Raw genomic sequence first — 27,396 nt, forward strand, 5'->3', positions numbered from 1 at the left:
GAACACCATGATGATGTTTATGTTAGTCTTACTGATCACGGGATAGTACAGATTATGCATAGCTTTATTTCTTCTTTACCTGTTTCTCAAGCCTGTTCCATTGCCACAGCCCCCACCAACCAAAGTCTGTAAAGAAGGTAAAGCTGAACGGCTTAGCTGCTGCCGACTAGGGCCCCTCCTTCCACCGGGCATGTCCGGGAACCAGTCTGCTTCCAGTGCCACCTGTAGTTGCAACCCACGTTAATGGTTGTCAACCTGTTTCAACTCTGAACAACAACAAAAAATGTAAATATCAGTTAACTATCTTTAAAGTAGGCAATGTAACAAAATAACCAGAAAACTGAGTAAGTAGGCCTTGTAAAACCAGATTTTCAAACAAACACTCTCTGTGTCAATTACCTACTTTATTCTAATGAAAAGACTATTCAGATTCTAATGGGTCAGAATCCTAAATTTTGTTCAGTGTTAGGCAAGCTGCAATTTGTCTCTTTTGTCAGTTGACTTGTATCATATGAAAGATAGTACAGTCAGGTAAAATTTTACAAGACCACAATTTAAACATTTCCTATTTAATATTTCAGGTTAAGTAACTTGAAATACAGGAAGTTCATCACTGTCCATAATGTTAGGCTTTAGCTAGTGTGCCCCTGTAATCCCAGATACTCAGGAGGCTGAGGCAGAAGAATCACAAGAAGCTGAAACCTAAGAAAAGCCAATCTCAAAATTAAAATAATTGGGGCTGGGGATGAAGTTCAGTGGTTGAACGCTAGCCCAGCATGTGAGCGGTCCTAGAGGTCCTAGATTCAATCCCCACCACAGCACCCATACTCAAAATTAGATTTTGTTATCAAGTGATCCTGTTCTGAGTTAACATGTACCACATGTTATCTGACCTTGATTGATTTAAAGTCTAAATTAGTTTCTTCATCAGGAAAAAAAAAGGTCCCTTGTTCTATGGTGTTTTGTCAGGACTGCTGAAGATGGGAAAAAGGGGACCTATAGGCCCTTAAACTCTTTAAAAAAGTAAATTGTTCAAGTGGTATCTCCTCCACATGTTAGAGCAAAAGTACCAAAAGGAACTCAAGTGGATGCCTACTTCAGGAAAACGGGTAACGTCATTTTGAAATTACAAGATTATAAGGCAAGTAACAAAGATCCTCACTGAAAAGAATTGGTGTCCTCACCAAACTAAGGCAAAAATCATAGTTCCGCCAATATGAACAACAAATGTTTCCTAAAACAGTACAACCAAAAACTGAAGAATCACACTCTGGAAAAACCCTGATTTTCAAAACACTACTGCAGATTGATTTGGTGTTCCCTATTCCTAACAGCCTTCGGCTGCACACTAACAAACCCAAGGTGAGAAACAGCATTCAAACTGTTGGGTGTTGGGGTCGCTGGTTCTTAATCAACAAAAAAAGGGAAAGAAAAATGAGGGGAACACTGGGAGAGAAGAGAGAATATGAGATGCGGGGAGGTAGATGGCGAGAAACCACAAACTTCAAGAGACCGGCCCCTAAAAGAAGACGACAAAGCGGTCCCCGTCGCCCACCCGGGAGGACGAAAGCAGACCCGGGACAGTCGGACGCGGCAGCTAGGTAATACTCACGCATGGAGGAGGCCCGGCCAGTGGGGCGGGATCCCTGGGAGGAGGAGGTGGCTTTAAAGACTGGACCCCAGGCAAGATAACTAGCTCCCGGCGTTAAAGCTCTCCAAACCAGCTGCCTGTATGCAGGCTGTCCCCGCCTGGAGGGCTGAAGCAGGGCGTCCAGGTTTCAGGCCGCTAGACCCAGACCCAGACCTAGACCCCGAGTCAGTGGCAGAGCTAAAGCTAGAACCAGAACCCAGCCCCGTCAGCACTCATCCTCAGCCTCCATTACCGCGGAGCTGAGCAGACGTGGCAGCGCACGGTGATGACGTCAGCTCCGCGACTGCTGCCCGCCCCAGTTGCAGCGAGCCCCGGAACTGCACTCGCAGCAGGAGGAATGGACCTCCAGCCTCCGGTATGCGCTTGCGCAGTCATCCCACCTTCCCTGCGCGAGCTGACGGGTGTATTTCCTACTCTGGCTTCGGCCGCCTAGTTGTTCGTATCTCACGTAGTACAAGGACTAGCTCTGTACGAGTTGTTGCCCCATTCAAATAAGGACTGGGAGACGTCATCTAAGCTCCCATCACTATCCTATTTAATATTTCAGGGGCTCAGTAACTCTTCAGCAGCCAACCTCGTGCTTACTGTAAAGGACTAGATTATGCTAGGATTAAAAAGTGAATACCACAGAGTCTAGAGGAAAGGACCAGATAGCGGGAAAACACAATAATTTGGGTTTATTACAATAAATGCAACGTTATTATATTCAAGGTCCAGATATAGTAAAATGAACTATCTCTAGTAATGAACTTGGAGATGGTGGTGGAGTGAGTGCCAAACAAAGCTTCGTAGAGAACTTGGGGTTTAAGCCAAGACTCCATGAATGAGTAGGCAGTTTTGCAGGAGAATGGAGAGGAAGTGGCAGATAAAGAGGTAAGAAAGACTCAATGATACAGGTTGGGCTTAGCATGCATCAGGCCTTAGGCTCAATCCTGATGAGCCAATAGTTTGGTATTAGAAGAGTAAGAGTATTAAAAGGTGCATTTATGTAAGACTTACCTACTCCACAAACATAATCTTTTAAGAGAAAGCCTCTGCCTGGCGCAGTGGCACAAGCCTGTAATCCCAGCTACTTGGAGGATCGCAAGTTCTAGTTCAGACTCAATTTAGTGAGACCCTGTCTCAAAAAATAAAAAGGGCTGGAGATGTACCTGAGCGGTAAAGCATCCCTGTGTTCAATTCTCAGCACTGGGTGGGGTGGGGATCTCCTTATATTGATCATATAATTACTTAACTTTTATTGAAGGTTGTTGCTGTGTCAGACACTAGACAAGTAACTTTACAGGTTTCATTTAAATCTCGTAGGGCTGGGCTGGGGATGTAGTTAAACAGTACAATGCCTAGCATCTGTGAAGCCGTGGGTTGAACTTTCAGTAGGGAGGAGGTGAGAGAGAGAAGTCTCACAAAGCTTTGATAGATGCTACCATGGTTTCCATTTCAGAGGAAAAGAAGTATTCTGTTAAAAATAACCCAGCTAGACAGAGCCAGAATGACTACTAATCAAAACCACTAAAGATAGTAATATTCCCCAATATTTATAGTATCCTAATGTATCACAGAGCCTTCATTCATGAATATATAAAACCCAACATAGATTATTACATATTTTCATTATATTCACTCCTTGCCATAAGGAATTTTGTACATTTGCTGTTAACTGCTTCCTAACTTGCTACATTGAAACTCCTTTGATCTTTTCTGTTGATTCACCAGCATCCTTCCTTCATTCAGCAATTAGTTATTTAGTGCCTACTGTGTACCAGACACTGTTAGTGATCAAGACAGGTACATCCCTGCCCTCCTGTAGCTTATATTCTAATGAGGAAAATATTTAATATATAAAACAATTAGAAATTATAGGTATTATGAAAGAGACAAACAAGGGGCTGAGGTAAATAATGAGAGTACTATTTGGGGGGATGTCTTTTTGAGGCAAAGATATTCATTAGAAACCTGAAGGTTTGGAAGGAACCAGTAATGCAACAATGGAAGAGAAAGCTGTCTAGCCCGGAGCGGTGGTAGGCATTTGTAATCCCAGTGTCTCAGGAGGAGGAAGCAGAAAGATCACAAGTTTGAGGCCAGCCGGGACAACTTAGTAAGAATCTGCCTCAGGATTAAAAAAAAAAAAAAATTTAAAGACTGAGAATGTAGTGAGTGGTACCATCTCTATACCCCCTCACACACACACACACACACACACACACACACACACACACACGAAAAGGAAAAGCAGTCCAAATAGAAATAGAAACAAAATTTATGCAGAGATCTGAGCACTTTTGTAAAGCAACCTACTGTATGACTGAATCATGATAATCAAAGGCAATGTAACATGAAATGAATTTGAAGACTCAGGCAAGTACTTTTAAACAACAATATTTGAGCCTGACCTTGTAGTACATGTTGCTGAAAGCTTGCTCCTTGTCCCCGATGCCAATCCAATAGCGAGGACACGGTTTTGTGAAAAAGGAAAAAGAAGATTTATTACTATGCTAGCAAAGGAGAAATGCAGGGGATTCCTATCCCAACAGCTGTGATTCTGCCATAAAAGTATGAAAGGGGGCTTTTATAGAGGTGATTCAGAGAAAATGAGATTAGGGAGGAGAGATAAGCAAGAAGTTTAAGGAAAAGAAGATCAGGGAGCAGAAGTTTTAGGAAAAAGAAGATTGGGGGAAAAGAAAAAAACATGTAAGTTTCACAGCCACAAGGAATATATATAGTCAAAGCATCAGGTGAACCCCTATTACATACATACTTGCAATCCCAGCTACTGAGGAGGGTGAGGCAGGAGAATTACAAATTTGAGGCCAGCCTCCACAACTTAGTGAGACCCTAACTCAAGAAAAATAAATAAATAAACCACAGTATTTGCTTTTGGGGAGAAGGGGGCACTGGGAATTGAGCCCAGGGGCGCTATTCCACTGAGCTACATCCCCACGTTTGAGGCCAGCTTGGGCAACTTAGTGAGAACCCATCTAAAAAAATGTCTGAGCATGTAGCTCAGTGGTAGAGCATCCATGGGCTCAATCTGCAGTACTCACCCCGACCCGACCAAAAAATAAAGGTAAACTATCTCCAGGGAAGTATTTGTTTTCTCTAATAGTTCTAAATTCCAGGGCACAAATTTGATTTTGGTACTTCCATGTAGTTCTGCAAAGCCTAAAGTTATTTATACAAGGATAAAGAACTATATGATCACTAATACATGCCTACATAACCTATATCTGGTTAATATTAAGTATAATATCCAGTTTTATGTTGTCACCTGTCAAAAAATAAAGATCTAATTGGCTTTCATTAGTGAGCTATGAATCTGGCAGCATCTCATCTATGAAAACAGTTGTTCTGGTGCATCTTATCTATGAAAATAGTTGTTCTGGTGGCATCTCATCTATGAAAATAGTTGTTCCAAGATCTGAGCAGAGGTGGTTAGCTAAACAGGCAGAAAGGGGATGAAGAAATAAAGATTGAAAAGCAGGATGAAAGTTAACTTTCCTTAGAGGGTTAAAACAGGAACTTCTTTATTATGCTGGCCCACTAGACTGAGCTCTTTCTGATTGGTTGTTGTGAATCTCCTGTTTTGTTTTGTTTTGTTTTTTAGAGGAGACCATTTAAAGACCAGTTTGATTACTGGTATCTAGGTCAAGTGACTTCATTCTGATTTGGTCTGGTCGGTGCCCACTGCAGGAGCTCAGTTTAAATAATGGCTTTTTGTGAATTTTATTTAACACCACTGATTTTTTTTTTCTATGCCTAAGTCACCCACCTATTATAAATTCCTATTACAAAGGGACCCGTAATAAACTATTTGCAATATTTGGAGATCTTGTTTTGTTTTTGCAGTTTGGGGACTAGAACCCAGGAGCATTCTGCCTCTGAGCTACCTTCCCAGCCCTTTATTATTTTTTATTTTGAAACAGGATCTTGCTAAATTGCTGAGGCTGGCCTCGAACTTTGGATTCTCCTGCATCAGCCTCCCTGGTCACTGGGATTGCAGTCATGCAAACTGTGCTATGCACATTCACATGCTCAACAAATCTAGGCTATTTAATAAGAAGCAGTTTGATATTGTGGAAAGATCAAGCCTAGGCTCAATGACAAGACTTGGTTGTGCCACTGATTGTGAAGCTGTAGGAGCAAAGTACTCTCTGATCTTCAGTTTTCTGGCTGTAAAGAATATTTGTAATATGATGTAGAATGGAAGGAATTGACGTTGTTGGAGGTACTTGCCCGCCGGCGTGCGGGCTCCTGGTTTCCAGCTGGCATCTCCGCAGGCCTGCGCCCGGGCGCGCGCGGGGGCCCCCTCTGTGCGGTGCAGCCCGCGCGTCTCTGGGTTGCGGAGCCGGTCGCCATCTTTGTGCGGGGCGGGGCGGCAGGGAGTCAGCAGCGGGTCGGCCGGCGATGGAGCGGCGGATCAGCGCTCGGCTTCGGCTCTGGCTGCTGTTGCTACTCCTGCTCCCAGTGCAGGGCCGCCAGAAGGAGTCAGGTGGGCTCCCGGCAGGGCCGAGTCTGCGGCTGGGCTCGGGCCTGGAGGCGCTCCCCCCGTGGCAGGCGTCCTGGAGGATGCTATGGCCGCTGTAGCGCAGAGTTGGGCAGCGGCCACCGGCGTCTTGAAGTGGAGAGAGAGGGTGTCTGGGGCTCTGCTTCTGCCCAGGACCCTGGCGGGCAACCCATCCCCGGAATGCTCGGTGATAGCGAGGAGAGGGAAACCCCTCTTCCCGCGCAGGAGGTATCGCCCGCGCTTGGCTGTTCTGTACCTCCTTAGAACCCACTGGGAGAAGCGGGTGGGTGGGCTGTGTGAGTGTGTGTGTGTGTGTGTGTGTGTGTTGTCAGAAGGGATGAAGGGAAGGTTAATGTCCATGACTTTTGATTGAGCCTTTTTTATCGGACTCAATTTGATTAGAAGATGAGAGTCTCTGTCCCATCCAGTTTATCCATAGCCTTCTGAATGAAGGCTGAGCATTAACCTCGTGGATTTTCCAATTTCTTGGACTCCTAATGGCCCCATAAAGGAGCAGATCTGACTAAAGCGCTGGCGAGTTACAGAATCCTTCCTGGTGCTTTGTTTCAAAGAGTGGGATAGGAAGGGGATTTCTGAAAGTGTTGATCTTTTGTTGGCCCTATCTGCATACAGCAAGCAAAAAAAAAAAAATGCTCAGAGATATTTAGTTGACTCTCATTTCACTTTTTGAAGGTTCAAAGTGGAAAATATTTATTGACCAAATTAACAGGTCTTTGGAGAATTATGAACCATGTTCAAGTCAAAACTGCAGCTGCTACCATGGGTGAGTTTTTTGATGTGACTTTTGAGTTGAATTCTTGTCCGAAGGTTGTACCCTACTGAGAGCTGAGCTGGATTGGTTTATACCTGTATTCCTAGCGACTTAGTAGGTGAGACAGAAGGAGAACTTATTCCAGACCAACTTAGCCAGACTCTTGTCTCAAAATTTAAAAAATAAAAATGGCTGGGAATGTAGCTTAGTGGTTGAGCACCCCTGGGTTCAATCCCTGGTAAGGAACAAAAGAATAATCCTTGAGAGACTTTGGTTGCAATAGTCAGAGAGCCAAACCTATATTCAGAGCAGAAAGGATGACTGAGGTGGTTCTCTTAATTCTAAGGAATGCAAATGCCCTGGCTCTGGAATGGGCCCTGTGGTCTCAGCATTACTTCATCCTGTGGAACATCCTGTGGTAATCATGAATCATGATTTCATCCCATGGATTGAAAATTTCTTGATGTCTGGGTCTATGTCTTATTTTTTGTTGCACCTCAGTAAGTGCACTCGATAAAAACTGTTGAAAGAATGCACATATTTATCAATGAATCCAATCATTAATTTCCTGTTGGTTACCTTTAATGTGTGCAAATTAGGACTGGAACTTGGTATGGTAGAAAGATAACTACATTAAAAGAGACATTTAATTTCTTTGGATCTCAGATTGGTCATCAGCAGGGTGACTTCTCATTGTATTATTCTGACTCCTCATATATTCACCTGATACTTATTGTAAACTTACTATGTACTGAGCTTCCAGGAGATACAAAATAGTTTATTTTCTGTCAGGTTTTTAGAGCATGTGCATGGGCAGGGTGGGGGATAGACTGCTAGACTGTGAAACATGAACCATAATTTTTGTGGGTGTCCAGACAAAGGGATATATGTCAGTAGGTCTGCAGTGGCTGGGAGGACTTGGACATGACATAAACAGAGGACTATGAATTTAACAAGGAAGAAGCAGTCCAGATAGAGGAAAGAAGAAGAGACATTTACTTGACTATTAACTTTTTGTACTTTTGTTGTGTTTGATGCCTGCCCTCAACTGATGATTGAATCCAGAAGCAATTTACTTCTATATCCCCAATGCCCTTCCCCCACCCCCTGCCTTTTTAAAAGTTTTATTTTGAGACAGGGTTTTATTAAGTTGCTGAGGGTGGTCTTAAACTTGTGATCCTCCTGCCTCAGCCTTCCCATATTGCTGTGCCACCATACCCTGCAGGTTTGATGTTTTTTGATTACCCATCGTACTTCTGGAGAAGAGAGTTGCTCACTCTTGCTCATTGCTTTTTTTTTTTTTTAAGGTGCTCAGGAATGAAATGCAGAGCCTCATACTTGCTAAGCAAGTGCACTACCTCTGAACTACTCTCCGGTCCCTGACCCCTCTTTGCCTCAGTTTACTGTGTTCTCTAGTACTAAATGTAAATGCATTTGGGAAGTTCATGGAATGGTACTGCTTCTAGTCTGCTTTCCTTCACAATTCTTACTCCTTTCCAGTGTTATAGAAGAGGATCTGATTCCTTTCCGAGGAGGAATCTCCAAGAAGATGATGGCGGAAGTAGTCAGACGAAAGCTAGGGACCCATTATCAGATCATTAAGAACAAATTATACCGAGAATATGACTGCATGTTTCCCTCAAGGTAAGAGTTATGAGGTAGATGCACCTTCTGACCTTATTACACATAGGCCTACTTGATACTGCTTTTAGAAGCCCATTCAGGGTCCTGACAAGTGAATCCCTCCTTACATTTCCAGAAGACTGCTACCATGGGTGAGTTGATAAGCTCTTTCACATGTCTGGGAATTTTTCTTGCCAGCTCCCTTTTTTTTTTTTTTTTTTTTCTCCTTATTTGTACTAGGGATTGAACTCAGGGCATTTTACCACTGAGCTACATCCTCAGCCTTTTTTTTTTTTTTTTTGAGAGAGAGAGAGAGAATTTTAATATTTATTTATTTATTTTTTTAGTTCTTGGCGGACACAACATCTTTGTTTGTATGTGGTGCTGAGGATCGAACCCAGGCCGCACACATGCCAGGCAAGCGCGCTACCACTTGAGCCACATCCCAGCCCCAGCCTTTTTTATTTATATATTATCTTGAGACAGAGCTTTGCTAAGATGCTTAGGGCCTTGCTAAGTTGCTGAGGCTGGCCTCAAACTTGGGATCCTCCTGCCTCAGCTTCCTGAATCATTGGGATTACAGGCATACATTACCATGCTCAGCTTCCAGCCCCTCTATTGAAGTCTATCTCCTCTCTCTTTATGAGGTTTGGGCACATCACTGGATATATTGGCTAAACTGTCCTTGCCCTTTCGTCCCTTCTGTCCCTGGCTAGAGTAGCTGCAGGACACAGGCTGATGGAACCTAGCAGGGGTGAGCTTGGCTGAAGGAGGAAGAAAAATATAGGTATTTACTGAATGTCTATTATGGACCAGGTACAGAGAGAACAGCTCACCATTTCACTGCTATATAATGATCTAATATATGGATTTCTTTATTGGGACCTCTGCCAGAGAGCATTTAAATTATTTCTCACCATACTCCTGTCCCTGTGATATTTGGCTACCAGAAATAGCACTGCAGTGAATATTCTTGTACTTATACCTTGGAGCATTTCTATAAATATATATGTAAGCTAAGTTTTTAGAAGTGGAATAACTAAGTCAATTAATATGTTTTTAAAATCATGAAAAATAAAAAAATAAATTGTCCTTCAGAGAGGTTGTTCTTGATTGTCAGGAGCCACTCTGAACAGAAGCTATGTGCACACCTTTAAGTCCTGAGTAAAGGGGTACTGAACAGTTATTGCACCCTGTAATACATTGGGCTTTATCTCCACTCAGATAAGGAAGATGTTGCTCCAGGAGTGGGTGTCATCCAATTGGACTGTATTACACCCACCTGTTCCTTCTAATCCTACCTCTTTGCCCTTTTGTGGATAGAATGTTCCATGGAACATCGCCTTTTATGTACCCTATATAAGATACATATCTTATTTTTGATTTTATATATTTATAAGAATAAAGACTTCCAGTGGCTCTGTAGGGATAATAATTTACACAATATAAAGGTTAGGATAGTACTTTATCCTAACTTTGTAAAGTACTTTAGAAGCATTGCTTTCAGGACCCCTAAGGTCACAGAGCCGTCCCTGGATTTTGAAAAGGGGCTTCTGTGTGTTTGCATGCTTCCTTCACCATTTTCTTAAGTTATTGGAATAGTCAGATTTTGTGAACCCGGGTTAGGTTGCCAGCTAGATAGATGGCGATACCTGTTCATATTTCCGCCGTCCTTGTTTCACATGCTCTGAATAGACCTTGTAGCCTTACCAACAGTGTGTACTAGACTTTTTGATCTTTGCCAGTCTGATTGGTAAAATCAGCATGTATTTTTTGACATTTCTTTATTTTATTTTGCAGTACTAGGTATTGAACCCAGAGGCACTCTACTACTGAGTCACATCCCCAACCCTTTTTATTTTTTATTTTGGGACAGGGTCTCACCAACTTGCTGAGGTTAGCCTCAAATTTGTGATCCTCTTGCCTCAATTTACAATTCACTGGGATTACAAGCATATGCCATTGCATCCAGGTCACATTTTATTTTCTTTCCTCACTTCTTAAAATTGGTGCATTATAGTTGTACATAGTGGGGGGATGACATTTTATTTTTAGTACTATTGAGCATCTTTACCTCTGTTTTTGAACTATTGGTATTTTTTTGTAGTCATCTCCTTATATATAAAAGTATCTTAAATCAGTCATTTCCATGTGGCCAGAAAATTTTGATCAATGCTTGGAGTGCTACCCTAGTGTGGTGCTGTTCAGGACCTTGAAGGATAGTGCGGAAACAAACTAAACTGTCTGTGTGTCTTCTCTTTCTTTAAAGAAATCCTCTGTGATTTCCTGAGACAGTTCAGTAAGGAAGTAATGTTACAGCCTTTGTGATTATGCAAACACTTCTTTCTGATTTAAAAAACTAATTTTAATAGTTGAAGATAATGAGGAGAGATTTTCTCTCCCCATAAACTATGACAATTGTGGAAATAACATGGTGTCCGTGTTAGTTTTACATGACTGTAATAGAATACCTGAGAAAATTAACTTAAAAAGAGAAAAGAATGGCGTGTCCCTTTCTTTAATGGAAGCTGCTCTCTCTTAAATGTATTATATTTCAGAGATTTCAGTCCATGATCAGTTGGCCCCAATGCTTTTGGGCCTGTAGCAAGACAATGTATCATGGCAGAGAGTGTGTAGTGGAGCAAATAGTTTGCCTTAATGTGTCTGGGAAGCAAAGAGAGAGAGAGAGAGAGAAAGAGATGGATATGGTGTTCCAGTTTCTTTTAAGAGCACACCTCCCAAAGACCTAAAACCTCTCACTGTACCCACTTCTTATAATTCTCTTAATTTTCCACTAACTCCCAATAAAGCCAAGTTGAGGACCAAGCGTTTAGCACATGGGGCCTTCCAGATTCAAACTATAGCAGTGCCTTTGTGAGAAGCAAAGCTCAGGAACACAATTAGAAAATTAGCTCTTCTAGTTCCTATCAGAATCTGTAACTTTAGTTAATATTTAACTAATCCATAAAAAGGAAATAAAGAAAAATCTGGGAACGAATAGAGTTAAAGTAGTAGAAGTTGCAATCATATTCCCTTCAAAGATATTATTTATTTGGAAAATTTTATTACGTGTTGTAAGCTGGAATAGCTTAGCTAGGGATGATAATTTACACAATATAACTTTGTAAAGTACTTCAGAAGCATTGCTTTCAGCAGGCTGGGGTTGTTGCTCAGCAGTAGAGCGCTTGCCTAGCATGTTTGAGGCACTGAGTTTGATTCTCAGCACTGCATGTAAATAAATAAAATAAAGTCTGTCAATAACTTTAAAAATATTTTTTAAAAAAAGAAGCAGCAGCATTGTTTTCAGGACACTTTGCAGTAGGCTAATGATCTGAACACTGGCTTGTCTCATTTTGAAGTATGACTGGGACCCTTTATCCTAGACTCTGCAGACACTACTCTGGTGACTGTAGTTTTTCTCATTGACAGATGTAGTGGTGTTGAGCACTTTATTTTGGAAGTTATTGGGCACCTCCCTGACATGGAGATGGTAATCAATGTACGAGACTATCCTCAGGTTCCTAAATGGATGGAGCCTGTCATCCCAGTCTTCTCCTTCAGTAAGGTAAGCGCAAAAAGAGCCATAAGGGAAGGGTGGAGGGTGTTCCTTTAGAATATGAGAAAAGATCATCATCTTGTGGCAGAGTCTAGTGGGTAATAGTAAAGATGACCCCTGAGGTCCAGGAGTGGGTTCTCTGTCCCCGTAAGTTCACAGTGGTTGAGCAATAAGACAGAGAAGATGGAATTAAGGATCAATAAATAATGTAAGATTGCTTACATGTCTGTGTGCTAGGGATGGAGGCTAGGGAGTAAGAGGCCTGAGGAAACTACAGGGCTTTGGAAGTAGGGCTCAGAGAGCCAGGCGTGGTGGCACAACCCTGTAATCCCAGTGACATGGGAAGCTGAGGCAGGAGAATCTCAAGATCAAGGTCAGCCTTGGCAACTTTGTGAGATCCTGTCTCAAAAGCAAAGAAGAGTTGAGGATGTAGTTCAATGGTAGAGTGACTTTGGGTTCAATCTCTAGTGCCACCACCTCCTGCCCCCACCTCCTACCCCCACCAAAAAAAAAGCAGGGCACAGTGGCACATGCTTATAATTCCAGCACTTGGGAGGCTAATGTAGGAGAACCATAGGTTTGAGACCAGCCACAGCACTGTAGCGAGATCCTCAGCAATTTAGTGAGACTCTATCTCAAAATAAAAAACAAAAAAGGACTGCAGATGTAGCTCACAGGTAAAGTATCCCCTGTGTATCCCCAGTACAAAATAAATAAACAATAGTATGGGGGAAGAGTGGAAAGTGGATTTAGGAAAACCCCATGGATTTTTAAAAAGGAACATCATCTCTGACTTGGTTTTTCCAAAGCAGAAGGACCTTTTATTCTCACTTTTTTTTCTTTATCACAGTTTACTTTCTCTCTAGACTTATTTATTTCCTGTGTTGCAAGTGGGCTGAGGCCACATTTTGTATTGCATTGTCCATGGTTTAGCCTCATTTCTCAAAAGTGCTTGGTCTCATTGTTTGTCGTGAAACTCTTCAAGAAGAACAGATAGAGGCTCCCATGTAAGTCAGTAAGGACTTGGTGTCTATTATTTTTATCTGTTATTTCTGTGGATAATAAAGTATGACCATCAGTATACTAACTTTCCTTTTATCTTTCCTCCCTTCTATTTTTTAAAAACCAATTCGTAGTTTCAAAGGGAGGGATTTTAATATGTTAACTTTGTAGTTAATTATGTAGCTTCCATTGAATAGCTGTTGTGTGGAAATGCTTGATGAATTACTTAATATTTTTTAAGTATTTAAGAGAAGCTAAACAGCATATTTCACATGTAATCCCAATGCAGAAATAGTTGTTAGAGGTTTACCAGTGACCAGATATTAACAGAGAAATCATAAGAAGTAACAAATGAAGGGCTGGAGTTATAGCTAAGTAGTAGACCACTTGCCTAGCATGTGTGAAATACTGGCTTTGATCCTCAACATCACATAAAAAATAAATAAATAAAGGTATGTGTCCATCTACAACTAAAAAAATATTGTTAAGAAAAATAATAGGTGGTTTCAAACTTTCTTCGAAAGATGTGTGATTATATTCTTATCTGCCCATTGGTACTTCTCACCCTGATCAGTGAGTAAATAGCTGAGGATTTACTGTCCAACCATGTGAGCTTAACTGTGTCAGGAACCACTAGCCAACACTTATTAAATTCTTTCTAAGTGCTGGACACTGCCCTAAGCTTGTATTAAGACACTTTGTATTCAAAATCAGCCTAAAAATAGAGAGTATTATTGATAATATTTTCACAATACAATGATAAATAAAACTGAGGCAGAGAGAGATTAAGTAATTTGCCTAGAGTTGTAAAGCGGTTGAGGCTGCATTCAAACTCTCACAATCTGTCCCAAGAGCCCACACTCTTAATCATTGTACTGTATTTCCTGGTTCTTACTCTCAAAGGACCCACTGGAAAATAACAAAGAACTGGTAAGGCCGTGAAAACTCCAAATGTAATAGCAGTAAAATGATGACAGAAGTGGGTAGATTATTTCCTTAAAATAAAATCTTAACAGTATGTATATCTCCTCTACAAAAAACAGAAGTTTGGGGAACTGAAGAAGTTAACCTTTAATATTATTCTAAATTCTGGGCTATGGTGATCCTGTGGATTTTAACCCATGGTCACTTTTGCCTTGTAATGTCTAGAGTGTGGACCTTGCAGACTAGGGGAAATGTATCTTTGGCAAGTGGACACTACAGCAGGGCCTTTGTCTGTATCTCATGTCATGAATGCAGTTTGCTTCTTCTTGCTCTGTTCCAAGACTTACTTAGAATGGCCTTTCTGTTTCTGTTGAAGACATCCGAGTACCATGATATCATGTATCCCGCTTGGACATTTTGGGAAGGGGGACCTGCTGTTTGGCCAATTTATCCTACTGGTCTTGGACGGTGGGACCTCTTCAGAGAAGATCTAGTAAGGTAGGTCCTTTAGAAAGGTTTTGTATTTTTCTCTTTGTGGGTTTTATTGAAATAAGCAGTAGAGCTGAGTGTAGTGGCACATGGCTATAAACAGTATAGTATAACTAAGTTTTTTACTTTAAAAAATTGACTTTTAAGTTAAAAATAAGACTGTTCATAGCAAAAGCAATTTTGTGTACATATAAAAATATACATGTCTAAAGAAATTGCAGAAGAATCTATCCTAAACTGTCAGCAGTGCCTCTGTGGGAGAGATTACAGGACCTTTTTATTTTCTTTTAAAATATTTCTGTACTTTAAAGATCTCAAGAGAAAATTACTTTCATAATAAGAGAAAGTGAATAAACATATTGTAATGGGAGAACACAGAAAATATTTGGAAGAGTATAAATGTACTTGATAATTTAGGCAGGTATGTGGGAGCATAGTTATCCTGTAGGTATCTCAAGTGCAAGCTTATTCCAGATCCTCTCTGTTCATGACTTAAACATACTTTGGCCTGTTGATATCTTCCTTCCATGGTTTTGGTTTTTAGATGATCTCACCATCCAAGCCATAGGTATTCCTTTATTCCTTACCCAGCTATATTTCACAGTAATAATGATTCAGTGTTGGTGCTTTTTTCCTTTTCTTTGTTTTTTATTTTATTATGTTTTGTTTATTTATTTTTGCAGTACTGAGGATTGAACAAAGGGATACTATACCACTAATCTACATCCCTGGCCCTTTTTAAAAATTTTGAGACAGGGTCTCATTTAATTGCCCAGGCTGGCTTTGAACTTGCAATCATTCTGCCTTAGCCTCTCAAGTCCTAGGGATTACGGGCGTGTACCACCATGCCCAGCTAGCATAAGTTCCTGAGGAACTAATATGACAAGTGTGCAAAGATGTACATACTAGGATGTTTACTCATATATTTCTTAGAGCAAAAAGTTGGAAACTACCACTGGGTATGGTTGCACATGCCTATAATCCCAGCAGCTGGGGATGCTGAGGCAGGAGGATAGCAAGTTCAAACCCGGCCTCAGCAATTTAGTGAGGTCCTAAACAACTCAGTGAGACCCTGTCTCTAAATAAAATATAAAAAAGGGCTGGGGATGTGGCTCAGTAATTAAGCACTCCTGAATTCAATCCCTGATACCAAAAAAAAAAAAGTTGGAAACTTTTCAAACCTATAAATAAGGGATGACATGAATTATGTCATGATTCTAAAATGGAATACTATGAATGAATGGAAAGGCAGGGTAGAAAAAGGAGTTAAAAACCAGGACTCTGGATTCAAATCTTGGTCCTGATTAGCTGTGTGACTCTGATCAAGTTGTTCCTCTCAAGGTGCTCGCCTGTAAAAAAGGGGTAATAAAACCCACTTTAACTGGGTGCAGTTGCACCCAGTTTATAATCCCAGTTTAATTCAAGGCCAGCTTGGGCAACTTAGGGAGAACTTGTTTCAAAATAAAAAACAAAAAGGTTGTAGCACAGTGGTAGAGTGCCCCTGGGTTTGATCCTCAGTACTACAATTAGTTAATTAAACTCATGTTATAAGGTTGTGGGAATGATTTGATATACATAAAGCATATACATAAAACAGTATCCAGGACATAGGAAGTATAGGTGTTGGTTATATAATTATTGATCATATATTTTTATATATAAATATATATACATGTCTAAAGAAATTGCAGAATAAAAAACTGCAATTTGGTTATATAATTATTTTATCATATATGGAATGACTTGTTATACAAAGTAAGGTTTATCAGTCTTGGCACTATTCACATTTTGGACTTGATAATTTAATTCTTTGTTATGGGAAGCTGTCCTATTCCTTATAGGATGTTCAGCAGCATCTCTTGCCTCTACTCACTAAATGCCACTAGTAATCTTCCAGTTGTAATAATCAGAAATGTCTGTGGGCCCTGAGTAAGGATGGAGAAATAAAATCACTCCAAATAACAGTGTGGCTCAGTGGTTGAGGGTTTACCTAATATACAAGATCCTGGATTCAATCCGCAGCTCTGCAAGAGAAAGAAAAGCATTGATATAGAGTAGTGTGATTGAAAAGAAATTCTTCACTAGAACTTTATATTCTTACCTGTGGGTAGAGAGAGTCCAAATGAATTTTTACTTTTATCTTTTTCAGTTAGAATTTAATATAATGAACCTGTCATTTTTCCACAATAAAAAAAATCTAGTGCTATGATGTTCATATTTTGATGGGAAGAAGTATGAGGAGAAACAAGAGATAGTTCTGGCATTGAACTGGAGTATCAGGTAAAGGTGATCTAGCAAGAAAGAGCTAGAGGAGAAGCTGGACATAGTGGCACACACCACCATGTGACTCAGGAGGGTGAAGTAGGAGCATCACAGGTTTGAGGCCAGCCACAGTAACTTAAGCAATTTAGCAAGATCCTGTCTCAAAATAAAAAGAAAAAAAAAGGACTGGGGAGGTTAAGCACCCCTGGATTAAATCCTGGTGTCAAAAGAAAAGAAAAGGATTGGGGATTTGGGAATATTACTTAGTAGTAGAGTGTCCCTGGGCTCAATTGCTAATGCCACCCCCGCACCCACTCCCCCCCCACCCCCACCCCCAAGAAAAGGAAGAAAAGAAAAAAGAAAGGGTTAGAAAATGAGCCAGATTAGCTGAGGTTAGAGGTCTGAGGGCCTGGGAAATAATGAGAAATGCTCTCAGCTGAGCAAAAGTGAATTCCATGATACTAGGTATCAGAAAAGAACCTACATCCTGTGTTCCTCCATTTCAGTAATATAGTTCACCAATCCCTCATTCACTCAGCCTTCCTTTCCTTTTTCAGAGATAAGTACTGCAGTCTTCTGTGCAAGGACAGTTCCTATGAACAAAGTCAGAAATGATGCAGCTGAGTAGCAATTTCAGCAAGGAAGGCTGGTCATGCTAATGTGTACTGAAACCTGAGTTTCAGGAACTTTATCTTTCTAGAGCATTTCATACAGCTGTAATAATACCAGGGTGCTTTGCAAATGTCAGTAAATCTGTTGACACCTACACCTCCAAAACATGAAGTCAGGGAGTGAATTCCCTTTCATTCAATTTCTAATGTTCTTCTCAGTTTTCTTCACGTTAATTCTATCAATAGCATTGTTAAAGTAGAGAGTAAATCCTCATTGTGTCAAACAGCCCCCAACATGCCATTCAGAGTTTGGGAGCTTTTTTTTCCCACCAAGTTAATGTTGTTACTTATTAACAGGGCAGTAGACATGTATATATTCCTGGCGAGCCCCTCCAGAAGAGTGAAATGATAATAAAAGGGGTGGTAATATCATTCAGGAGTTTTTCTTTTTTCTTTATCTTCTGTTTTGTTTTATTTTTTGTTTTTGTTTTATTTTTGTTACCAGGGATTGAACTCAGGGTGCTTAACCCCTAAGCTACATCTCCAGCCCTTTTTAAAATTTTTTATTTTGAGACAGGGTCTTGCTAAGTTGCTTAGGGCCTCCATAAATTGCTGAGGCTGTCCTTGAACTTGTGATCCTCCTGCCTCAGCCTCCTGAACTGCTGGAATTACAGATGTGTGCTACCATGTCCAGTGAGATTTTTCTTTTGAGTACCCTTGATCAGATTTATTTAAAAATATAAAGCCCTGAACTAATTTTTAGACATGGTTAAAACATATCCTTATAGAGTTGAGAAAAAAAGCACAGAAACTAATCAAAAACTGTGTTTTTAGGTCGGCAGCACAGTGGCCATGGAGAAAGAAAAATTCCACAGCATATTTTCGAGGATCAAGGTGATTATATTTTCTAATCTCTTATAAAAATTGCTCCTAGCAGTGTGTGATATATAAGTAATCTTGAGGGCATGATCCCAAGAGAAAGAGGAAAGCTAAAATAACTAAAAAATAAATGTACAAGCCTAGAATCTTAGATTGAGAATTTTTTGCCCAAATCACTCTTCATTTAACTGAAATTCAAAGAAGTAAAGTTCCTCCAGTAGTCATTCAACGGATATTTTTAGAGTGCTAAGGCTGTGTTGGACACTGATTATATGATGTTGAACAGAAGATGAATGTCTTCTTGTTTGCAGTTTCCTGGGAGTAGCCACTATCACTCTGCTGGTTAATGAAGAGCAGGAGTCAAGTCTCCCTACTTTTTGTCAGACCGTGTGGCTGCCAAACAGTGTTTAATAACATAGACTGAGGCTGGCGAAAATGGAGAAGGAAGTAGAGAGAAGAGAGAAATGGAAAAGGGAGCTTTGTTCAGCTCCATATCTCCAGTGCCAAGAACAGTAACTGGCACGTAGATACACAGTAAATATCTGTGATGCAGACGATAGGGAAGACCATGAAGGGAGAAAGGTTTTGTAGCGTATGTGGTGTGTATCAGAGATCGTTCTTTAGCCACTCTCCTCCTTGCTTTGGAAGTGGACTTCAGTACGCAGATGGGCCCACTATTCACTGCTTACTGTCTCTTACCAATTTCTCTGGTTCTCAGTTCTTGAGAACACAGAATCTTCACTTGGAGACTATATCTGGGCTCCAAGAATTTTAGGACTTACTTAAAATTATATAGAGATATGTGATTTTTCAGATTCTCAGGGAATCCATGACCCCTCATATGTCAAGCCCCTCTGCTACCTGTACCACAACTAACACTTTTTCTACATACAGTCTACATACAAAAAACTACATAAGCCCTGGACTTCATAGAGCCTACAGAACAAAAGTCATGTAGCTATTTTGGTGAGTGGTGATTACTTAGTTACACAGCTCTGAATACTAGTAATTATAGAGGCTATGAGAACCTTCCTGAAAGGGAAGTCATTCCCTGGGAAGTAGCTGTAGTGACCAGAATAGCATGTCCTTAAAGACCAGATGTAAGCAAAGAAGGGCCAAATACCTCCTATCCCTAAAGGATAAAGTGGGGGGGCTGGGAATGTGGCTCAGGCGGTAGCGTGCTCGCCTGGCATGCGTGCGGCCCGGGTTCGATCCTCAGCACCACATACCAACAAAGATGTTGTGTCCGCCGAGAACTAAAAAATAAATATTAAAAAATTCTCTCTCTCTCTCTTTAAAAAAAATAAATAAATAAAGGATAAAGTGGGGACAGCCTGGACCACACAGGTGCTGCAGTACTCAGAATGCCCTTCCCTACTGTCACAGAAACCAGTGAATTATCCATCTGTGCAGACACTGTTTGCATGGGTTCTAATATTGCTTACCTTTGAGATATTGGGGACAGTATTATGGTCCATGGCACATAGTTTTATGTCTTGTGTTTCTTTTACAGGACAAATCCAGAACGGGATCCTCTCATCCTTCTATCTCGGAAAAATCCAAAACTTGTTGATGCAGAGTATACCAAAAACCAGGCCTGGAAATCTATGAAAGTAATCAGCAATCATCTGAATAAAACTATAGCAGTGAATGTGCTCACTTAAAGAAAATTGTCAACTGGGTAGAATTTGAGATTAGGTTTCCTCTCAGTGGTGAGATGAATGTAGAGAAACTTTCATGAACCAATATTAGCATATCTATAAATTCTTCTTTTTCAAACTCACCTTGCTTTTCTGGCCAAATTATTCCTAGCATAATTATATTACACTACTTTAAAGGTTTAAACCAGAGTTTGGAAGTTTCTTATGAAAAAGGCCAGATAGCAAATATTTTGAGCTTCATAGATCATATGGTTTCTGTTCTCATTATTCACCTCTGTGGCAGGATACTCTACCACTGAGCTACATTCCCAACCTTTTTTATTTTTTATAATGAGATAAAGTCTTGCTAAATTGCTGAGACTGAACTCAAAATTATGATCTTTCTGCCTCAGCCTCCCAAATTGCTGGGATTATAGATGTGTAACACTACAGCTGACACATAAAATATTTTTCTTTTGTTTTTTTCCAACCACTTGAAAATGTAAAAATGTTTAGTCCCTGGGTTCTACAAAGCCAAGTAGTGGGTTGGATTTGGGCTGTCAGCTGAGGTTTCCCAACCCTTGGTTTAAACCAGTGATTAGCTACTGTGACTATATAGTATAATCAGAGGGCCTAAACAATGAGTCAAATGAATCAAAATCTTTGGGAGTCTAGGGATCTTCATTTCTTTAAAATTTCCTAAATAATTCTAAGGCAAAGCCAGACATTGGGACTTTATTAGTTTAGAGTCCATCTGTGTCCTCTTAACTATGACTTCTTGCCTTAATTAAAGATCTGAAAATCCTATTATTTTCTCACTTGAAATTTCCATATACTATATGAAGATGCTCTGAGAAAAAGATTGAATGGGCCAGGTGTCATGGCATACACCTGTAATCCCAGTAACTCAGAGGCTAAGGCAGGAAGATTGCAAGTTTGAAGTCAGCCTCAGCAACTTTTTGAACCCCTGTCTCAAAATAAAAAATAAAAAGGCTGGAGATGTGGCTCAGAGGTTAATTGCCTCCTGGTTAAATCCCTAATACCAAAAACAAATAAATAAAATTGAAACGTCTTAAGGAAAAATCAAATGTATTCAAGATGTTATATATTTTTTGACACAGTTTCTTTTTTTCTCTCTCTCTCTCAGTACTGGGAATTGAACCCAGGAGTGTTGTACCATTGAACTACATCCCCAGTCCACCCCCTGCCCCCCCCCCTTTTTTTTTTGGTATTGAGTCTTGCTAAATTACCCAGACTGGCCTCCAATTTGCAATCCTCTTACTTCTATCTCCTTAATAGCTGGGATTACAGGAATAGGTTACCACCTCTGGCAATCTGATATAGTTTCAATTAATAGGAAATATTAGATTTAAGAAATCTGGTCAAATAATAAAAATATGAAAGAATGTATTCCGCACACAGTTTGTTAGCATCTACTGTGGAGGGCAGCAAAAGCACACAGACTTATTCCCCTCGTTCATTTTACTATCTTCTAAGGAGGGTGGAATGTACATGGGGGTCCTAAATCAAATTCCCTGAAAGGCCAGCAGGTGATGTAATGGAGTCAGAGAGAGCACTAACAGCTCCATTTGATTGCTGCCAAGTGGAAGTGGGAGTCCAGTTTGCCAGATACTCCTTTTTATTTATTTTTTTCTAAGAGAAGTTGGAGATCTGGATTTTTGCGAGAAGTATCCTGCCACTATAAATGGTGTCAATTTTTTAAAAATTATTTTTGTGGTATTTGGGATTGATTCTAGGGGCCCTCTGCCACTGAACTAATTCCCCAAGCCTTTTTAGAATTTTATTTTGAGACAAATGATCACAAAGTTGCCCAGGCTGAGCTCAAACTTGGGATGTTTCTGCCTCTGCCTCCTGAATAGCTGAGATTATAGGCATGCACTGCCATGTCCAGTCAGTTTGAATATTTATTTAAAAATATATTCCATGCCCCAAAATATTTGTGTATGGACTATATCCCTAAGTCTACTAGCCATTGCTTGTGATCTTCTGTGTGTGTAATTTACACAGAGTGAAATGTGCTACAGGCCATGATTAAAACCTTAGCATTTCTACTTAGGGCCAGTGATCCTGAGCAAGTCTCCCAACTCCTTTAAACCTTAGCTTCCTCATCTGTTTAATGAGATAACAATACCTCCTGAGTATGTTTATTATGAGGCTTAAGTGAGATTATGTTGAAGAAATGTTTTACAATGCTTGCTGCACATTGGTTGCCCATAAATGCTATTCGTACTAATACTAATAACTTCCCTTTCACATAAAGGATACCTTGGGAAAGCCAGCTGCTAAGGATGTCCATCTTGTGGATCACTGCAAATACAAGTAAGACTTCTAAAACTCCTGACTCTTGGTTTCCATTTTTCTTTTGAAACAGCTTTACTTTGGGTAAGAATTTTAATACTAATATCTAGCATTGATTCATTTAGCTGCCTTTTACTGAGGGCCTATGTGCACTGACCTGAGTTCTACAGGGACTGTAGAGAGGAATGAAACATGTTTCCTGCTTCCAGAGAAGTTGCTGTTAGTTAAAGTGATGGGTTTACCTCTCCATATCCCTCTGGCCCAATAGTTGACATTAGATTGAATATTTATCAGGGTAATAAATATATTGAGGGGTTGGCAATGAAGCTCAGTAATAGAGTATGTACTTACCATGCGTGAGGCCCTGGGTTCCCAGCACTGCAATCAACCAATTAATCAATCACTAATATAATGAAATTCTAGGACTAGATATTAGTTGAACAAGTAAAGGCTCAGAGGAGGATAACTGGGGGACTCAAAGGTAAAAATGCTGGTTATATGCTCAAGGATAACTATAGTGTAAGAGCAACTCTGGTTGGAGACAGGAGTGCACATGTGAGAAGTGCTGAGAAAAAAGTGTTATAGTCTGTGACAGCAGTTTTCCAAGGAGTGTTTCTTTGAAGATGGATTAGGGTAGACTTGTTCTTCTCCCTAAACTTCAGGGTACCATCCAGGAAACAGGGAGTGCCTTTGACCAGAGGGGGTATACTGAAGGAAAAACAGGGCTTTGGGGTCATGACTATAGAGATATTATACCCATACAGAGAAGCATGTGATTTTTTTTTCACTCTTGATTTTTGATTGTATCATTGAACATTTCTGTATTTTCTCAGATATGTCCAAAATCTACATTCAAAGGTATTCAAAATCCCTTCTGAACCTATATTCTTTCTACCCAGCAGCCGAGCTTCTGAACCTATCTAGCTCTGTCTGGAGAAGGTATTTCCCCTTTTCCTGTACCCTGATATTCTCAGAGCAACCTGTAGTCCCAAGCCTGGAAAAGCAGGCTGTTTGTGGAAACCTTACAGAGACATACTAATAATGTGTTCTTGAAAACTGAAAATGAAAAGGGAAAGGAGAGAATCATAAAAGGAGAAAAGGGAAGGAGGGAACAAGAAAAAGGTCATATTTGTGGCAGCAAACATAAAGAGTATCAAATATATTTTGCTTTTTTTTTCCCCTGTAGGTATCTGTTTAATTTTCGAGGCGTAGCTGCAAGTTTCCGGTTCAAACACCTCTTCCTCTGTGGTTCACTTGTTTTCCATGTTGGTGATGAGTGGCTAGAATTCTTCTATCCACAACTGAAGCCGTGGGTTCACTATATCCCAGTCAAAACAGACCTCTCCAATGTCCAGTAAGCAGCTATCCTATCATTTGCTTCTAAGTTGCCAAGGCTGGCCTCAAACTTATGATCCTCCTCTCTCAGACTCCCAAGTCACTGGGATTACAAGGCATTTACTCTTCTATTTTTATCTCTTGGTGCTGGGAATTGAACCCAGGGGTACTTCACCACTAAGTTACATCCCTAGCCCCTTTTTAAAATTTATTTATTTTGAGACAGGGTGTCACTAAGTTACTGGGGCTATCTCAAACTTGCAATCCTCCTGTCTTAACCTTCTGAGTCACTGGGATTACAGGTGTGCATCACTATGCTTGGCATAAGGAATTTACCCTTGATGAATTTTTCCAGTAAAAGCTTTTTCCCACCTCTTATTTGGTTTGCATATATTGTATAGTGGTTATAGTGTCTAAGAATGCTGTAAGTGGGATTTAAATTTGAAAAGTTGCTTTAATCCTGGTTCCAATGTATAACATGTAGACAGTACAAAGTAAAAAAAGCTCTAATCTCTCAAAAGCTAAAGATAGGGATATTTGATCTTGTTATATTATCAACATTGTTTCAGATATAGCATAAGAATTGACCCCAGTGAAGCTTAGGCAAATTTTCTCTTGATGGGATGAGATTGGAGAAGGGCCAGAAATGTGGACCCACTTCTATCTCCTAGGGACTAGAAGAAGAATTTGGAGACAGGTTGGAAGTTTTCACTTTTGATTTCTTATTTATATCTGTGAACATTTCTGTTTTTTCTCTATTATGTCCCAAATCTATAATAGGCTGCCTTTTATATGTATGTGGGCTTGCTTTAAAGAAATATTGCACTATCCACATATCTAGAGATCAAGCTATGATTTTTCTGACTTGGTACTAATAAGTTTGCTGTACATTTTGAGTTCAAATAATTATTTTCCTTTTAGGGAGCTGTTGCAATTTGTAAAAGCAAATGATGATATAGCTCAAGAAATTGCTGAAAGGTAAATTCTTTTCATTTTCCCTTATCTTACTTTATCATCCCCATTTTGCCATAGCTAATGTTATCCGAATATTATCGCCATATGATATCTGTCTATCAGCCTTATCGTACAGAGATAATGCAGAGTTAAAACTCTCCAGAGGAGGGGGAAAACATATCCACACACTAATATGCCCCAAACTTTATAGAAATAGATTGGAATCTTTAAGATATTTCAATAAGTACTTTTTATGATCAGTGACTTTTTTCTTTTTCTTTCCTTTTTTCCCCAGTCCTGGAAATTGAACCCAGGTGCAATTTATCACCAAGCTACATTCCCAGCTCTTTTTTTCTTTTTTGAGGCAGGGTCTCACCAAGCTGCTGAGGCTGGCCTCAAACTTTTAGATCCTGCCTTGGCCTCCTGAGTTGCTGGAATTATAGGCATGAACCGTTTTGCCTAGCTGTGATTACCAGCTATTAATGTGTTTGTTTTTAGGGGGGAAAATGTTATGTTGTATTGATAAATGCAAATATATATAGATATGATGGCTATAGGGTTGATTCTGAGGATCAAATTAATTAAATTCATGTAAAGTACTCTGAATAAGTTTTGGCATAAGATAGCTTATTAACATGTAGGCTATTATTAAGTTAAGTTCTGTGTTTCAAAATATTCTTGTTAATCTTTCCTCTAGGGGAAGCCAGTTTATTATGGACCACTTGCAGATGGAAGACATCACCTGTTACTGGGAAAACCTCTTAACTGAATACTCTAAATTCCTGTCCTATAATGTAACAAGAAGGAAAGGCTATGACCATATTGTTCCCAAAATTTTGAAAACTGAACTGTAGTACTCATCATAGGACAAGAATCCTCCCTATGGCAGCAGATCTGCTATCCTGTGGTAAGAAGCTTACTATGAGTGTGGCACCTATACCTTGAACACCTTTTATCAAGCCAAACATCTGATTTTCCTTATCATGCTGCACTCAGAGCTACTCTTAAGAAAGATCTAAAATATATGTAATACAGAGATGTGAAGTAGTTCAACTCTGGCTGAATAAGGACCCAGAATCATGAAATGTGGATTTTGAATCTGATTCTACTTTCATTTTCTTATGATCAATCACAGTGTGTGCCTCAGATCATCTACATGTATATGTTCATCACTGTGAAAATGACTGTGTCCAGGAGAGATGCACTTTGTTCCACTTTTTTGGAACATAAAATTCAGTACTTGGAACTAGTACAACTCATTTCTGCAGTTCTGATATTATTCTAGACTTGATAACTGTTGCTTTATTTTAATGTAGAAACCCTATGGGATTTGTGAAAAATACCTGGGGATCATTTTCTGAAAGTTCAAGGAAGCAGCAGTTGTGCTGTACAATGATATAGGAGTTCTGTTTTGTAAAAGCATAAACTGTTTGGTACTCAGGAGGTTTCTATAATGCCACATAAAAAGGGGCTAATCACATGAGTAATTATTGCAATTGGATATTAAGTTCCCATCTTGTGCCTTTAATCCCTTTTAGCTGTCTCTTTAAAGAGCAACAAGAACAAAAAAAGACAAAAAATTCCTAATAAATTTAGGAAGTAGTCCTCACACTTTAAGGAACTGTGCTTAGTTGAACAACTTTTATCTTACCCTTTGCACACTTTAGTGTTTTTCCTTCTTAAATTGAGAGCATCAGGGTTATTGATCAACATTGTGCAGAGACTACAAGGAGTTTCCATATGGTAATACATCATTATGTTGGTAATTCAGAGCATTCACCTTTCACATTTACTTATATAGGAGATATTTGTTCTGCAAATCATTGTTGGAGTCCTTTCTTATTTTTTTCCTTTTTTGAAAAAGACATTTGGGCCAGGTACAATGCCTATAATCCCAGCAAATCAGTAGGCTAAAGCAGGAGGGTCACAAATGCAAGGCCAGCATCAGCAACTCTGTGAGACTCTGTCTCAAAAACTAAAGGGCTAGGGATATAGCTCAGTGGTAGAGTGGCCTGGTTTCAATTTGTAGTACCGCACAAAAATAGATAAATAAAATAGGAAGAAATTTTTCTTCTGTTTTTATTTATTTATTGTGGTACTGGGGATTGAACCCAGGGGCAGTCTATCTCTGAGCTATATCCCCAGCCCTTTTTATTTTATTTTTGAAACAGGGTTGCTAAGTTGCTGAGTCTGGCCTCGAACTTACGATACACCTGTCTCAGCTTCCTGTTTTGTTGGAATTACAGTTGTATGCCACCACACCTGCCTTGTTGTCTTTTAGAATAGGAACTAAAGCTTCATTTCTCTGGGAACACTTCCATTTTGTTTCAAGTTGCAGCTCAAACACCTTCTCTTTGAATCCTTCCTTTCATTCTTCTAGGCAGGGATTACCATAATATTTTGCTTATGCCTGCGTTATATGACATCACATTGTATTATAATTACTTGACTATTTCTCCTTTTGTTCTGAGATACTGATGGGTGGAAATCGTGTTTTACTCATCCTGATGTCTCTACTGTCCAGCACAGTGCCTCACACAGAGTAAATACTGAAGTGTTTGAAGGATGGATGGATGGATGGGTGGATATGGAGACATTTGGCTTTATTAGATTCTATTTATAGATTACCCAGCCATTGGCTCCAAGGGGGATTGAATAAAATTTGTTAAAAATTAGATCATACGAATCCTCACTTGCCCTCCAAAGAGTCAACTAGGGCATCTTTGTCTTTACATACAGCAAATTACTCATATTTTATACTTGTTCATCTGTTTACCTCAGTGTTGATTGTATAAGGATGATGTATAACAATGTGTAAACTGTATGTTTTGAAAATAATTTGTATCCCCACAACTTTTGAAGTTTGTTGACATTAATA

General features: G+C 39.8%; 2 protein-coding genes across 3 annotated transcripts in view; one reads left to right on the top strand and one right to left on the bottom strand.

The window, feature by feature from the left end:
• TMEM39A (transmembrane protein 39A) overlaps nucleotides 1-1,954 on the bottom strand; it is a 42,643-nt gene extending 40,689 nt beyond the window's left edge. The window contains exons 1-2 of one of the 2 annotated variants that reach the window (XM_081302338.1): nucleotides 1,613-1,954; nucleotides 80-222 (exon numbers count right to left, since the gene is read on the bottom strand). In XM_081302338.1, coding sequence (XP_081158464.1) covers nucleotides 80-192 — 113 coding nt within the window. In that variant the 5' untranslated portion in view covers nucleotides 193-222; nucleotides 1,613-1,954. Of the gene's footprint in view, nucleotides 1-79; nucleotides 267-1,612 lie in introns of both variants that reach the window. The other variant, XM_081302337.1, reaches the window with a different exon arrangement.
• A 2,127-nt stretch (nucleotides 1,955-4,081) lies between these two features.
• On the top strand, nucleotides 4,082-27,023 carry POGLUT1 (protein O-glucosyltransferase 1). The gene is made up of 11 exons (XM_081302339.1): nucleotides 4,082-6,137; nucleotides 6,846-6,936; nucleotides 8,425-8,568; nucleotides 11,977-12,112; nucleotides 14,406-14,527; nucleotides 18,226-18,285; nucleotides 19,784-19,883; nucleotides 22,192-22,250; nucleotides 23,416-23,583; nucleotides 24,486-24,542; nucleotides 25,216-27,023. Exons 1-11 carry the CDS (start codon nucleotides 5,849-5,851, stop codon nucleotides 25,370-25,372), a joined length of 1,383 nt encoding a protein of 460 aa, XP_081158465.1. The 5' UTR covers nucleotides 4,082-5,848; the 3' UTR covers nucleotides 25,373-27,023.
• The last annotated feature ends 373 nt before the right edge of the window (nucleotides 27,024-27,396 follow it).

This window comes from Spermophilus citellus, assembly GCF_964194105.1.
Source record: "Spermophilus citellus genome assembly, chromosome: 7".
NCBI classification, from domain to species: Eukaryota; Metazoa; Chordata; class Mammalia; order Rodentia; family Sciuridae; genus Spermophilus; species Spermophilus citellus.